The 16,713-nt window shown below is 35.3% G+C and overlaps 1 protein-coding gene across 1 annotated transcript in view; it reads right to left on the reverse strand.

The window, feature by feature from the left end:
* The window catches only part of PTPRT (protein tyrosine phosphatase receptor type T), a 3,212,182-nt gene that overhangs the window by 23,020 nt on the left and 3,172,449 nt on the right, over positions 1-16,713 (reverse strand). The window contains exon 36 of the mRNA XM_044089009.1: positions 13,507-13,670. Coding sequence (XP_043944944.1) covers positions 13,507-13,670 — 164 coding nt within the window. The remainder of the gene's footprint in view (positions 1-13,506; positions 13,671-16,713) is intronic.

The following is a 16,713-nucleotide window of genomic DNA, read 5'->3' on the forward strand; positions in this document are numbered from 1 at the left end:
GTAACATAATCATATGATGTTGCAGTATATTAATGGCATATACATTTATTTGATATGATAAAATATTTTCTCCTTTTGTCAACTGATGTAAAACGAGTCAACTACAAAATATGACTTGCATTTCATCTGCAAATTAATCCACTTTGTTTTTTTATGTTATCTGACTAAACAGTGTGACTACAACTGTAAAAATGTAGATATGCTGAGTACAGCTAATGAAACTGAAAATATTTAAATGCATTGTGGAAGATGATCGCTCTAGCCGATCGATGGGAATTTAGTATGGATGCAATAATTAATAATACTCAACATGTCTAGCTCTGAAGACCAGAGAGAGAGATGAGTTGTAGCAAAATCAATATACTTGTTAAAATGTTTTCCTAGTTTTCCCAAAAGCTGGTAGCATAAAATACACTTAAAATTTAATAATGTTTGTTTTCCTTTGAAGCCATCCCTGAGATTCATGAAAAACCCTGCTATGGGCATTATGAATTGCAACCAAAATGGGCTGCTTCTGCAAGTACTGGAAGTATTACTCAGAGATTCATTAACCACAATGAGGAAAAAGCTCATGTATGGCTAATTTGTACATCTCTGAATCACATAGTGTTTCCACTTGTGCTAATCAACACTTTCCTGCTATAATTACTAAAGTCAAGCCATGCATTCATCATTCACTGCATGATGCACATACACACGTTTAAACACACAAACATAAACACATATACACACACACGAGCACACACACACATACCTCTTACCATCCCTTGGTTTACAGAATGCTCCTGCTGTAGCTTCTTATTGTTTTCTTGCCCTACATAAATCACAACTGATTTTGATCAGGTAATAATGCCATACATTACAGACTCATTCTTCCCAGTGTTCAGAAAACACACTGTGATGCCAGAACTGGTGCTCTAGTCATTTTTTTAAGTTAGTCAGAGTAATATTTAACAGTATCATCTAATGCTCCTCCTGGTTCTTTCTGGAAGTCTTCAGCATATCTGTATAAAAATACATCAGTCTTCCCACCAACACCACACACAGCTGCACCCCAAATCGCACTAGCATATCCCTGATTTTTTAGAATACTCAGACTGTTAGAGTCAGCCGATAATGACAGACAGCGTTTCATACTCTTACTGTTCAGAAAATACTTTAGGATACAAGAGATGTGTGACTTGAAGTCTTCTTTTTGCACAGAGGAATAAAGCTCTCCTTGGTGAAGATTTTGCTTTCTGCACAAAAGGTGAAGTGTTTGATTGCTTTTTACCCCAGTCTTATTTTTATGTGCTTTATGGTACTATTTCAATATTTTCCTTGGTGTCTAGTGATATCTAGTTATGTTGATGTGTTGCATGTATTGCTCTCAGCAGAGTTTTAAGCTTTAGACTATGTTTTTTTTATTCATTTTACATTACCTTTTTGGGTCTAGTGATAGCATATAGAACATTTCAGCGCTGCATGGTTAATGGTCTGTTTTCTTTGTGAAGGGTACAGAGATAAAGACCTTTCCTCAACTTTTAAATGGCTTAGGGTAATATTTAAAGATTATCTCTGGTGTCAATTGCTCACAATATTGCAGGATTCGCTTGTTAGTTTAGCAGAGTTTACAGATATGACAACCCCCTCCCCCTGCACACATTGACACATTTACATTGAAAGAGAAAGAGAAATGCACAAGCACACACACACACACACACACACACACACACACACACACACACACACACACAAACAGATTTAAAACCAATCCTCCCTTTGCATACCCTCTTACATGCAGCCATGTGCACACACACACACACACACACACACACACACACACACACACACACACACACACACACACACACACACACACACACACACACACCATGCCACTTATTTCTTTTGTGATCACCAAATCATAGCAAAAGGTGAACATAAAATTTTGGCTGAGTTAATTAACTTTTTGAGATGAGCTAACTTAACAGAGAAGCAAATCACTTGGCTACATAAGTGTCTTACCACAAACACTACTGGAGGACAGCAAATAGCTAGTTAGCACAGACGTCTGCACAGGAATGCGTCATTAACATATTGCTCAGTCACATATATGGTGTAGGGTCACTGCAGTGGTTCTGCCTCTGAATCAGGAAAAGCTACCACCACCAGTAGCACCTATGCTAGGGCTTTCTGCTAGCAGTACAATTTCTGAATCCAGCCTCATATGTATGCTGTAATATAATTTTTAAATACTTTTGTTCATTTCAGTAACTATGGTATAACCATGATATATTCATCTTGCAGGCAATTAAAATCGGAAGAACCTTTTTTAGGTTGTTTATAGTTGCCCATCCTTACAGTAGTTTAAGAAATATTGAAAAATGTGCAGGTTGCCTTTTTTTGGCAATAATAAAAAGTGCAGTATTTGTGGAAATGAGATAACTAATTTTATTAAGATATGTAAGCTGAAAAAAAATATATCATTCCAGTACTTCATCTCATTCTGCTTTAATGTTATATACATCTATTTATTTATTTATTGATTGGCAGTTGTTTTCCAGCTTAGCCTACCTAAGTTTAACTTTTCAGTGGAAGTTCGGGAAGAAATGTTCCAATAAAAAATGCATTTTACAATTGATTACACTTGTTGAGCATTATAAAACAATGCAGAGTCATGAAAAGTAGTGCAAAGTATAAAAGAAGCAAAGAAAGACATATATAATGTACAATACAATTAAAACAACAATGCAATATGATATAAAACACTGAAATGATCTGAAATTATACTAAGTTAAACGGAAAATGATAATGAAAAGTACAAAATATAAGGTGAAACAATAAAAGCGGTACTCAATGCAGTATCGAAACGATCGACAAGCATCTGAAATGTGAGCTGGTAGGCCGACAGAGGGAAAATGAGGATGTGCTATAGGAAAGGTAAGAAAAGAGAAAATAAAGCTGGAAAGATAAATGAAAACAACATGCAGAGAAGGAGATAAAATTTAACTTGAGACAGTGAGTGTTATAGTCGACAAAAGAAGGAGAATTAAGGACAATCAAGTGTAAAAGGATGTGTTTTGGAAAAAAAGAAAAGAAAAGAGAGAGAAGTAAAAAGAACAAAATGGGATGAGCAAACTGAAAGTTGACTTCAAATAATTTATTACCTTAGATGTTTTATTTGATTTTTGTCGTATAATAAAACATATTCTGATGTCCTCAATTTACATACCATTAAAAATCTGCTATGACTTTGTAATTCTTTTTCTTAACAGTATGATATTTACTCTACAAATGAATCTGATGCTGGTTTATTATCTGATTTCAGAAGTTCAAACTGCAGTTTTATGTGTCCATGGTGCTGCATTTCAAAACCCATCCTTATCTGATTATTGAAAACAAGCAAGTCCACTTACGTTCACCCAACTTCTACATCCCTGCACTGATTTACTCTCTTTCTGATGTTACATGACCTTATTGTAAAATTATATACAATTTCTCTCTCTTTCCATATATATCTGTGTTTAAATATAGTACACACACACACATACATCTATATATATATATATTTATGTATATATATATATATATATATATATATATATATATATATATATATAGCTAGAGCTATAGATAAATAGATGAGTGCATGTATATGGTGGCACTTTTATTAACCGAGCTGACCAAACATTGACATCTATTTTGATGACACATATTGGTTGACAAAACATGGGGTTAATAGGTATGCAAGACTGACAGTCTCTGGGATTGTGGAATTTGCTCCTTCTTCTAGGAGTGGGCAAATTCAGAGTTGGTATATATAATTAGAAAATGGTGTTAGGGAGCTTGCCCCCTGAAAAAAATATTAGTTATATTTTACATGGTCCAAGGTTGTGCCTTGCAACATACCCAAAGGGGTGTCAGCATTTTATTCTGTCCATTTCAGTCAACTTTTTTAGGGTAAACTTTTTCTAACTATAGATAAATAACTGAGAAGTTGTTGCTGTTGCTGTTTTTCTTTCAGCTTTTCCCAGTTAGAGGTCACCACAGCGGAACTCTGGTCTGCTAATGATTGGCAGTCGATTTTTACGGTGCCGAAGTGCCAGCCCGACGCCCAACCTTCAACGAAGGCACACCCATTCACACGTGGCTTTCGAATGCCACTCAACCATGGGGAGGACATGCTGACTCCACATAGAAGCCACTCCAACTGAGAATCGAACGGGAGAACCTCTTGCTGTGAGGCGACAACGCTACCGCTCATTCAGCATAAACAACATGACTACAATTTGCAATAAATTATTAATGCTATAATCCTTTTTTTTTCATTTCTGTTTATAACTGTGCTCCAACATAAAACTGTTCACATAAACAAAGATAACAATATTCACATAAACTTAATGCAGAACAATTTTACACATATGTGGAAAGAATGCATCTACATTACCAATAACATCATAAAAAGAAAGTATATTTTTGCTTATAAGTATAATGTCAAATTGGAATGGAAAAATAATGTTCTACCTTTGTCAGCAATAACTCAAATAATCTTACATAATTTGTGGTTTCTCTACCCTAAAATAAAAAAGTAACAATAAATGTAGTTCAAGGAAGCAATGATTCTACCTGTTCTACTTCTGCAGTAATGAAGGCTACAATAGACTATTCTTGCTCCTGAGACAATTCTGAATGACTTAAATGGTCCTTGCAGTTTGTCAAATTGTGTTCTATGAGTCTACAAATAATAGCAAAGGATTTATATATTTCCTTGGGGATAATATACACTCTGCCACTTTTACTATGTATAGTTTTATGAATTATCATACCTGAGGATTGTTATTTGAGTCCAAATGTCAATGACTTCTGACTGCTGACAGTAACTTTGATATTGCTCAACTTTATGGTTCACTTTGCCTTCCTGCACCATCTTAGTAATGGGTACTAACCTTATCTGTAATGCTGCCCTTTACCCCAATAATAATCCTATACCTTACCTTAAGAAAAGAACTTCCTGTAACATTGCCACTACACAAGACACACATAGACACGCATACAATACATCTATCCCCTTACCTAACCCATACCCTAATCCTAAAATAAATACACCCACACACACAAACGTACAAAACCTATCCCCTCACATATCCCTGACCCCAAACTTGACTCACACACACACACACACACACACACACACACACACACACACACACACACACACATATACACACCCACACATGCAAAACCCCTTTCACCCCTTCTGATCCCGTTGACCTTTCACAACAAAACATTCTTTGACATTTTGACTGTTCAGCTATCCATTACTTCAGTATTAAGCACTGTCCATTATATCTGTTGACCAAATGGACATTCACCAAAATGAAGGGAGCACATACATTTCCCCTTAACAAAAATATAAATTGGTTCTCCAATGCTTATCTAAAAAAAAACCTAAAATATGTTTAAGTATTTCTAACGCCAAAAGCACATAATCAGATAAATGAACATGGTAATAAATCAGCATTTCAATAAGAACAAATAAAAAAAGGTTACTGCATCACAACTCTCCTGATGCAGATTCATTGACTTTCCAACACTATTTCCAGAAATACTATGGGGAACAATAAAATATAATAAAATATTAATACATGCAGGAACAAATATTTGAGGTAAATTTGATCACATGAACAAGGATTATTAAATACTATAGAGTTATTAGAAACAAACTTTTAGTGAAATAATTCAACTCCATGATGGAATGATTACATATTCACAAAGGCTTACTTATATATTACTTGGCTACACCAATTGTATATCATTGATAAGACAGATCTATAAACTAATTGGGCAGATTATCTATATGAATCAAGGATATTTGTAAATGATCACATACACTTGAGCTGCTACAGAAATGGATAAGTAACTGGAAAATGTCTGATTACATTTCTCCTTTTTCAAGAGGTATACACAGATGCAAAGATAACATTCAGGAATTAATAATGTTTTAAAGGGTTATTTTATAATACACAGAATATTGTAAATAAATATAATGAGTCTGAAGCTATTATACATAATGAGACATAGAGTTAGAATAGAATCATGGAATTCATCAGATTTAATGCTTTCCGGGTACAAATAATACAATTGTTTAAGAGGTGTTTATATTCTAATACTTATACATGAGTCAACACTGTGTTTTATAAATGGTTCTACTAAAACTTTAATTATTGATTTGCAAGGTTTTTAGGATGTCCTCAGACTATTAACCTGTTATTGTACAGCAGGTATGAACAATCAAAGACAGAATTAGTGCTAATAGTACTTAGATATATTATTAACTTAAAAAAAAAAATACTGTTGGGAGATTTCAAGTACCAAGCTTTAAAAGGAAAGAACCTAAGATCGTAAAATAGTAACTCACAGCAGCTTATTGATCCATGGGTTCATCTGTTGACTCATTTAGTTCAAGGTAATACTAGAAATGATAAACTTCTTCTCCTTTCAGCATTTCCTGGTTAGGGGTCACCACAGCAGTTCACCTGGTTTGCTCATGATTGGCAGTGGAGTTTTACAGTATCGAGTTGCCAGCCCAACCTTCCACAGAAGGCACACACACATGCACTCACACCTAGGGCCAATTTAGAGGGTCCAATCCACCTACAGCATGTCTTTGGGATGTGGGAGGAAACATGAGCACCTGGAGGAAACCCACGCGACCACAGGGAGTACATGCAGACTCCGCACAGAAGGCACCCCAGCCGAGGATCAAACCAGAGAACCTCTTGCTGTGAGGTGGCAACACTAACCTCTGCACCACTATGGCCACCCACTAGAAAAGATAAACTATTAGCTTTAATTACTACAAATGATGTTGATTTGTTAGAGAATGTTAAAGTATCTATGCCTTTAGAAAGGTCTGATCACAGTTCAATAACACTGGATTTAAGATAACATGTGATTTAAGAAGTTACAGAAGCACTTTAAGAATATATAAAATACATACCAATGAAAAAAATGCTACAACATGATTAGAGGGGATGTGAGTAATGTAAATTTGAATGAATTAATAAACTCAGGAGTCAATAGCTATGGATATACTATTTTACAGGGTATACTCAAACTGTATGAAAATAAAAGTGGTAGAACATAAACAAAAAATAAATAAATGTCTTTACTGGTGGAGTAAAAAGGCTTAGAAATCTTTATTGAAAGAAGATGGGATAATTTCAGATTTTCAAAAAATATCAAACAAGTGTTTAATAAATCTACACTTAATAAAATTAGTAGACCTCAATATAGAACTAAACAAGACAAGGACAGGATATGAAGTAAAGTTAGCAACTAACACAAACAATAAAAAGGCATATTATAAGTACAATAATTTCCAAAAACCAAATATAGCAACCCAATTATTTATCTTGTAGTTCCTGCAGATACAATTAGGGATCCTAATTTAATTGCAAACGGATTTAATGAATTTAACTAATACTGCACCAATGTAGGTAAAAAAAAAAGATCTCATTACCAAGCTTCAGCCAGATGTATCTTATCAAGAATGCCCAGTAATAATGAACATCACTGTAGAAATATCATTAACGAAGCTGCATCAAAACAAATCTTTGGACCCATAACAGATACCTGCCTTCTGTTAATAAATTCACATACAGAAGTAAAAATGATGTGTATATTTAACATGTTATAGAAAACTGGTAATGTGCTACATTCTTGGAAAGAATGAAGTATAACTCCAATATATAAAAAGGTAAAGCTACACAGATTTTGAATTATAGACTAGTTAGTCTAACTTCCATCTTAGGGAAGTATTTTGAATGATGTGTATTAGAAAAATGGAACAGAATAAACTAGAGCACAACTTATTTGATCTTAATCAGCATGGCTTTATTAACGGTACATTTATCCTAAGAAATCTAATAAAATTTGAAGATCAAATAACAGCTAGAGTTGATTAAGGGATACCAACAGTAGTAATATTTTTCAATTTGACATGATATGCTACTTCATACAAGAATATATTAAGTTTCAATCAGGGATAAATATACACCATACTTAATAAACTGGATAATCATCTGGATTACTGGGGGTGCACAACCTGTAGTAATACAAAGGGTATTCATCATACCTGTAACAAATAATAATTAGCATTCCACAACTATCATTTCTGGGTCTGCTGCTTTTTAATACAGTTTTTGCTGCAATTCCTAAATGTGAAGAATGTTAGTTAAATAGCTGTGCTAATGATTCTAAACTCAATTTTACAGTTACAAGCAAGAATGATTTGAGTGATATCGATAAACACTTGGCTAAGATGGCAAAATGGAATGATAAATTTGGTATTAAGTTCAGTTTAAATATGTATAATATTATGTATGTTGAGCAACAGATATTAAAAGAAACATTAACAATTTTCCAGACGTGGACTTACTGGGGTTTAAAGCAATTGGACAATTAGGAATATTAATGGATATATTTACTTATGAAAATATATATATCTAGTAGAGTTGTATAAAAATGAATACCTACTTTGGAATATAATATTGTTATTCACAGAGTAAGTCTCAGTTGAACAGACTTGGATCCACTCAAAGAACAATTAGCAACAGGATCACGTCACAGTCAAGTCATAATTATGAAGTAAGATATCAACATTTAAATCATTTTTCAATCCATTATTGTTATTTCAGGATGAAATTTATTTTGGCTTATAATGCATTAAAATGAGTTACATGCAGGTGATGCTAAATCTGGAAATAGATAAAAGTATTAACACTTACAAACATAATAATTGGAAGTACCACTATAAACATCTTTAAAATAAAGCCAAACCCCAGGTCAATCAAGAAAAAAATCATACTATAGAACTATACAGCAAGAGCAGTCCTAAAAATTCTGGTCTGCCATAAATAAACTCCTTCATCCAGGCCAGTCATCTACTCCTACCCCATCAACCACTAACAATAACAGTAGCATAGCTGCACAATTAACTATTTCTTCACAAATACTATACAGTCAATTACAAAGACCCACTGCAGTGCACCTCCAACTATTCCAACTATACCCAAAGACAAAGCTGTCCAGACTTGCACCATAAAAAAATTACTTTCTAAATTAAAGCCAACAACCTTTCAGTTGATAACCTGCCCTCTGATTTCTTAAAACTAGCAGCTGAAGCCATCTCTTATTCGGTCTCGAGTCTAACTCCTACAACTGAGCAACACATTCCTCTAATCTGGAAAATATCATATGCAATCTCTCATCACAAAGGTGGCACCTCTATCAAATTCTCCAACTAGAGACACACTGCAATCTTATTACCCCTATCCAAAGTCTTAAAAAAAAGTATTCATATGCAGTTTTTTCAAAAACCTTCGACCTAATAACCTCCTTTCTAGCACACAATATGGTTTCTGCCCATATCCTAGCACTACAACTGCCCTGTTCAGCTTTACCAATACTATCAACCAACATAGAAATGATGGGAATCTGGTATCCTCCATCTGCTTGGAGCTATCCAAAGCATTTGATAATATTTCTCATTAAAAACTGCCCTACTAAAACTTAGTCAGTCCTCACTTTCATGGTTCCCTAGTTACTTAACTATCAACAGTCTGTCAAATGGCAACATGATCTCTCTTCCCTTTTACCAGTTACCATGGCATTCACCAAGGATCAGTTGTAGGCCCTCTACTTTTTAGTATATTCACCAACAGGTTTCATACAACCACTTCTCTAGCTTCCATTGTCTAATATGCTGATGACATCACTGTCTTCTGTGCTGTACCTACCATAAAAGAAATCAAAGCTAAAATGCAACAGTCCTTTTTAGCTGTTAAAACCTGGTTATCAGACTTACAACTAATCCTGCATCCATCCTAAACTAAACCCATACTCTTCCACCCCAATAAAGCATGCAAACTCACAACAACATTCCAACTAGTATTTTCCAATAATACCATAATATCAACAGTAGGCCAAAACAAATGACTAGGTGTGCAATTAGACAGTAATCTAAAATTTGATTTACATCTATCTCAGATTATTAAAAAGACAAACTCAAAACTAGGGACTGTATACAGTCTCAAGCCCTTCTTCACTAGCACTACAAGACAAGCAATCCCCAGAACTCTCCTACTCTCCACCCTAATTTATGCCTCCCCTATCATCACAAATCTAAAGAAAACTGATCTGACCAAACTAGAAACCTGCTACAATAAAATTGCTAAATTCACTATCAACTCCCCTACAGGCCTCACCAGTGCTCTACCTCATGATAACTGAACTGGCTGGAATTACTCCATTACCTAACCTACATTCAACTTCTTACTGCCTACAGAGTCGTTCCCCAACCAGAAAAGGCTCATCACTTCAGCAATTGCTTAAACCCTAGACCAACACTTTAGTCTTCTGATCCACAAATAAATCCCTATTACAAGCTTCCAAAACCAACAATGTTTCTAGTGACTCTCTTTACTCTAGCTATATCTCTGAAGTTTGGAATACTATATCACATCCTTTCATAACCTCTGACAACAAAAAAAAACACCACTCGAGTACACCAATGAGTGCTCTCACACTACAATAACTTGTATATAACTAAGACAGAAAAATCTTGTTTAAAACTGAAGAACCTCTGACAACACAACTCAATTTAAAATCCTATTTAGGAACTTGTTCAAAAATAAATGTCTTTGCCCATGCACTAGCCCTGAGTAAATCTTCCTCGTTTTACTAATTTATTTACACCTAACTGCACCGCTTTCATACCATAGTATATCCTTATCATGTATTTATTTATACTGGCTCACTCCCTCTCTTCATTTTCCATACCCCCTTTTCCTCCTCAGCTATTATACCTTACCTTGATTTATCAGCTCCTTCTCCTCACATCCATTAGCACTGCTTTGCTATCTTTTCTAATACTTGCTCCACCGACCATTTCCCCTCACCTTCAGACTCTTCCTTATTCCACTTGTATTCTGCACTATCACTTTATGGAATAAGTCCACTGTCAAAGCTACACACCAAGCTAGTGCCTATATGTTCAACTATTGATTGTAATTATACGTATTAATGTATTAATGTTTAACCTTCTGCTTGCTACTCTTTTGTATCATATATCATGTAGATCGATGGATGTCATATTTTACTCAATGTGTTCCAATGCAAGTTTTCTGGTATGTTTCTAATTGTATTACATGTCTATATTTGTGTAACTACCTATGGAGCCTTTCTCCCCAGACCTCTGCTGAAAATGGGCTCTGTCGCAGTCGGAAACTCCAGGTGTAAAAAATGTTAAATAAATAGAAAATAAAAAAAGTATGAGTGGAAAAATAAAACTAGATTATGTGGATTATAAATCACTCTGAATATTGAAACTATTTGGAACAAACATACATACAAAAGTCTAAATGCCTATTAGTATTTAAGAAAGATATAGATGAATGAGTGAGTGATCAGGTGTATAATCTCAATCAGTATGAATTGGTGCTAATTTTTCCAGCATTTGGGACAGAATACTTTAATAACATTTTATAATTTTATGAACTAAAATATGTTATTTGGAGATTAGTATTTTGTTAATCTTTGTATAAGAATGGTATCTATATGAGAAGGAAGTATATAATAATATGGGCAACAATATAGTTTTACACAAGACTTTCATACCAATCATAAATAACTATTTATTAATAGCTATTAAAGAGACTTTATGAAGTCATGAGCTACTAAGTTCCTATCTCAGGTAGACAATATGGTTCCAGCCCACAGAAAAGTAAGCCGCACTAAAAAATAAAGACCATCTGATGGAGGAATTTTTTTCTTCCTTCATTTCCCCTTAAGAGTGCTATATCTGCCTCTGTTGTCTGTTTTTGTCTAACAACACAGGTGGGGTATGCTTTGTGATCAAAGTGTCTAGTATATATTGGAGTAATACAAAATGTGGTTTGCTTATTTAATGCAAGTGAAATCCCTGCTCTTATGAATCAGTGGGTTAGACCTACAACATTCCATGACAAAACACTATTGTTTGTCAGAGAACCTCTTTTTTCCACCCAACACTTACCATTACCCCTGATTCCTTTAAAATTATTTACGATATTGCAAATCCAGAAACTTTTGAATGAAGGCAATGACAAATTTCCAGTGCAGTACAAACATACAGGTAAGACCCATTCAATTTCCATGAAGACCTGTCTTGCACACTGAAAACAGCAGATGCAAATCCAAGCTTTGAAAAGCCCTCATCCAAAACCATATAATTACAAAAACTATTAAACCCTCTCCTTACACAAGTCAACTTTTAAAATATGTTTTCACAGAGGTGAAAATAGACCTCTTTAAATATGGAGAAGCATAAAAAAAAAAAAAAAAAAAAAAAAGGCAAATGATTACACTTGTCTTGCAATGGATTTGAATGCCCGGGCGCTATCAGACCCAGCACACTTTCTTCTCTTTCTTACATAACATGATACAAAGGCAGAATAGCTCCCAACAACATTTTAATAAAATAATTGAATGAATATTAGTTTTCTCATATAAACTACTTTTCATGTAAATCATGTACTACTCCACAGACTAGTAAGCCCCACTTGTCCAGTCCCTCAAAAAATGAAAACCATCTAAGCAACCTGGGGAAATATGTAAGTTCGAGATAAAGTGAAAAAGTGATTTATATGTGAAAATTAGTTTTTATTCATTTATTTTATTAAATTGCTGTCATGCATTATTCTGTCTTACCATAGTTTTGCATTAATAACATCTTCAACATCAATAATACCTCTAGTACATTCATAGAGGTCTAACAAAAACTGTTTCGATTCCCTTAAAACCACCTGATTCAAATTAATGACTGGTCTCAAAAACTTCTCAACATAAACTGAAAGTGGCTCTGTGTCTAGTAAATTCTGAAGAGTTTATTTTATATAAAATACCATCCGTGTATTGACTTTGAATAGGCATTAATTTTTTTCAGCCCCCTGTATTCTACTGTAGCTACACAGCTCTTTACAAAGCATTTATTATATTAGTTTGTTTCCTTTTCCCAGTGGGCAGCATCCATTGTTTTGAAGATTTCATTCTGCCTGTTCCCTAACTCATGTGTGTTATCAGCAGCTCATTGACTGAACTCACTGTCCTATAATTAGGCATTCTCTCAGCTGCCTTAAAAAGAAAAAAAAAATCTAAAAAAAATAATTTAAAAAATACAGTACAACACAAAAATTTAGATATGCAAACTGTAATGAGACGTGTCACTGTAGGACCCCATTTAGTCCTTTAGAAAATGCATCTTAATTTCTCTTTGTGTGACATTACTAGTCCATAGAAAATTGTCCATAGCAGATCAGCAATTCTCCCATACTGACTCTTGTTACACAAGGGAGGTAGAGAAAAGTTTATGGTCATATGCAGAACAGTAACGACTGCATAATTTAAAATATAGATATTTACCTGTACAGTAATTATACAATATAGCAGATAACATTTAATTTCAGACTGTTGATATGTACATACAGGCAGTGGACAACTGTCCTTCCATCCCCTCCGTCGTACTGCTCCTGCCATTTCTCGAGCTGCCTCACTAATTTCAGAATGGAACGTTTGGATGGCGGTGTATCTCTGTATGCAGGCCAGCCGATGTACTGGAAATGCTGCACAATACGGTACCCATCTTGTGGCTAAAATACAATATAATTATTGTCATTCATAGGAACATCATGAATTAACATCATACCTCTCAATCTCTCAAAACAAGAAGTCCGGACAAACCCAGAAATAATAGGGAGACAAAGGCTCAAAAATAGGGACAGATGTTAAATCTTGCTCCTTTAAACTTAGAAAGTTTTTAGAATAACAGGTTTTGCATTATTATGTATTTTCTCAGGGATATGAAGTCTGAAACTCAAACATCTGTCATTATTTAGTGTTATTTAGTCACTTCGATCCTCAATAATTTGCCAGACAAGCCCAAATTTTATGAGGAACAGACCAAAAATATGTGGCAAATATCTGGACATTCTGAAAAAAGCTGGACAGTTGGGAGCTATGATTTAATATGTCATAAAGGGGCAACACTACATGACTTACACCCAAAAGTGTCATTTTGAAAGAAGTATATAATAGCTACATAACTTTCTGTAACACTCATAGAATGAAATCCAATGCCAGTCTGGCTGCTTGCATATCTGCACTGGTAAAGTTTCACATCATATTACTAAGGCTGATACTTTCCGAATACTGCAAAAATACATTTTAAGTGCACAATTTTCATTAATGATATAGTAATGGACAGTTTAATGGATCATAATTGCACTACTGCTAGGAACATATCAGGATTTAATCAATTCAGATTCAGTATAAACTCTTTTAAATTACCTCTGATGTACAAAAATATCTACCAAAAGAAAAAAAAAATAATTGCAAATTGTGTGTGTGTGCGTGTGTGTGTGTGTGTATGTGTGTGTGTGTATCTGTTGTCTGACAGACACGATAGTTTATGCAGTCATAAATACCATTCACATCAAGGAAATTAACAATGCCTTTCTTTCTAAATATCCCTGGAAAATCAATAATTTGAAAGGGAGTCTTGACTGTTCATTGTGTGTGTGTGTGTGTGTGTGTGAGTGACTGTGTGTGTGTGTGTGTGTGTGTGTGTGTGTGTGTGCGTGCGTGCATGCATGTGTGTTGCCTAATCATACATTCAATTCTCAAGAAAATTAACAATGATGTCCTTAACAAATACTCTTTGGAAGAGAATCATTCGGAAACTGTTTCGTTACTTGGTCACAATGAAACAAATAACTTTTCTTAAATTTTGTTTAATATAGCATTTTGCACTGTACCATTTAAAAAAAGCAGCAGAAGCAATATAGTAAAGCATTATGTCTTGGTATGAATGAATTGATACAAGCCTAACACTTCCTTCATATGCATCTTATCCACTTCAGGTTTGTGCTTAGTCAGCCCCAAACCAAGCACACTATAGGGACAATAAGGCAGGCAGAGAAACATTCTCGATGGGATGGCAGTCTTGTAGGATTACATGCAAGCATACACACACACACACACGCACACACACACACACACACACACACACACACACACACACACACACACACACACACACACCTATATATGTGAGTGTGTGTCTATGTGCATGCATATATATATATATATATATATATATATATATATATGGTTCTACCTGACATAAACGAAACCCTAAAACACCGACAACGCAATCACCGAAACCACATAACCGACAGTACAAAAACATGAAATCCCACATGCCCGACAATGAAATAACCAATGGTACACAAACACGAAACCTCATACACTGCACACACCACAATCACAACAATCAACAAACAAAACACATTCCCCATCCAAAAACCACATACACAACACAAGCACACCAAAATCCCTACAAACCCACACTAAACCTCACATACACAACTACCTACAACCCTAACCCAAACCCTAACCCTAAGGTCCGTCACTACCGCACACTTACCTGACCCGCTCCTAACCCTAACTCACTTATCCCGCCCCTAACCCAAACACAATCACTACCGCACACTTACCTGACACGCTCCCTAACCCTAACTCACTTATCCCGCCCCTAACCCAAACACAATCACTACCGCACACTTACCTGACCCGCTCCCTAACCCTAACTCACTTAACCCACCCCTATCCCCACAGACCGTCAATATCCACACTTACCTTACTCGCACCCTAACGTCCGTCACTACCGCATACTTACACAACCTTTTCCCATGTCGGCATCCTCGGCGTCGGTGCTTTCATCCGTCGGGTCGTTTTTCTGAACTGTCGATCTTCTGGGGCCCGTCACGTTGGTCTTCTGAACTGTCGATCTTCTGGGGCTCGCGATTTCCGTGTCAATGTTCCGGCGTGTCGTCTAACTGAGGTAGAACCATATATATATATATATATATATATATATATATATATATATATATATTTTTTTTTTTTTTTTTTTCATAGGTAAGTAGTAAGCTAGCTGACCTTGTGGACCATCTTAAGCCTAGGAGTTTCCCTTCTGGTGTACAAAGTAACTTACCCCTTTGGCCTCACCCACCTTACCCATCTAGTAATTGATAAGTATATATTACTCCCCAATGAGAATAACTAGGATCATTCCACAGATAGTTTGAGGAGACCCATGCATGGGATAAAGCATTTAGGATCAGCCTCTGTCCATTAGTAGTACGGGGGCAGCTCTGGGGTAATTTTTCTGTTTCCCATAAACAGATTCAAGTTACATTTGGATATTAACAGGGAAGAACTTTGTTTTACATGGATGGGGAGTCTATTCCAATGCAGTGGTATCCACGGCAAGACATATCTGTCTAACCAAACTGTTCTGTTGATGTTGTAGAACAGGTTAATTCCCTAGAATGAGTATTTATGCTGATAATTAACTTGATGTGCAATAAATCCATCGGTATTCGATCAGAAGATGCCTTGTAAGCAAGACAAAGGTCACCTCTTAGCAATCTGTAAAATACTGAGTATAGTGACAGGTCTTTTAGTCAGTCCATGTAGGAAAATTTGTTTAAGCCTTCTATCTTTTTAGTATGATAGCTCTACGGGCATTCTAGTGTTTGCATTGGTTTGAACAGATACATGTGAAAAGGGACATTATACTCAATGATTGGCATAAAGGGGCCAATGACATCTAGATCTAGACACAATCCC

This window comes from Protopterus annectens, chromosome 12.part0 (genome assembly GCF_019279795.1).
Source record: "Protopterus annectens isolate FY-2018-M chromosome 12.part0, PAN1.0, whole genome shotgun sequence".
In the NCBI taxonomy this organism is placed as follows: Eukaryota; Metazoa; Chordata; order Ceratodontiformes; family Protopteridae; genus Protopterus; species Protopterus annectens.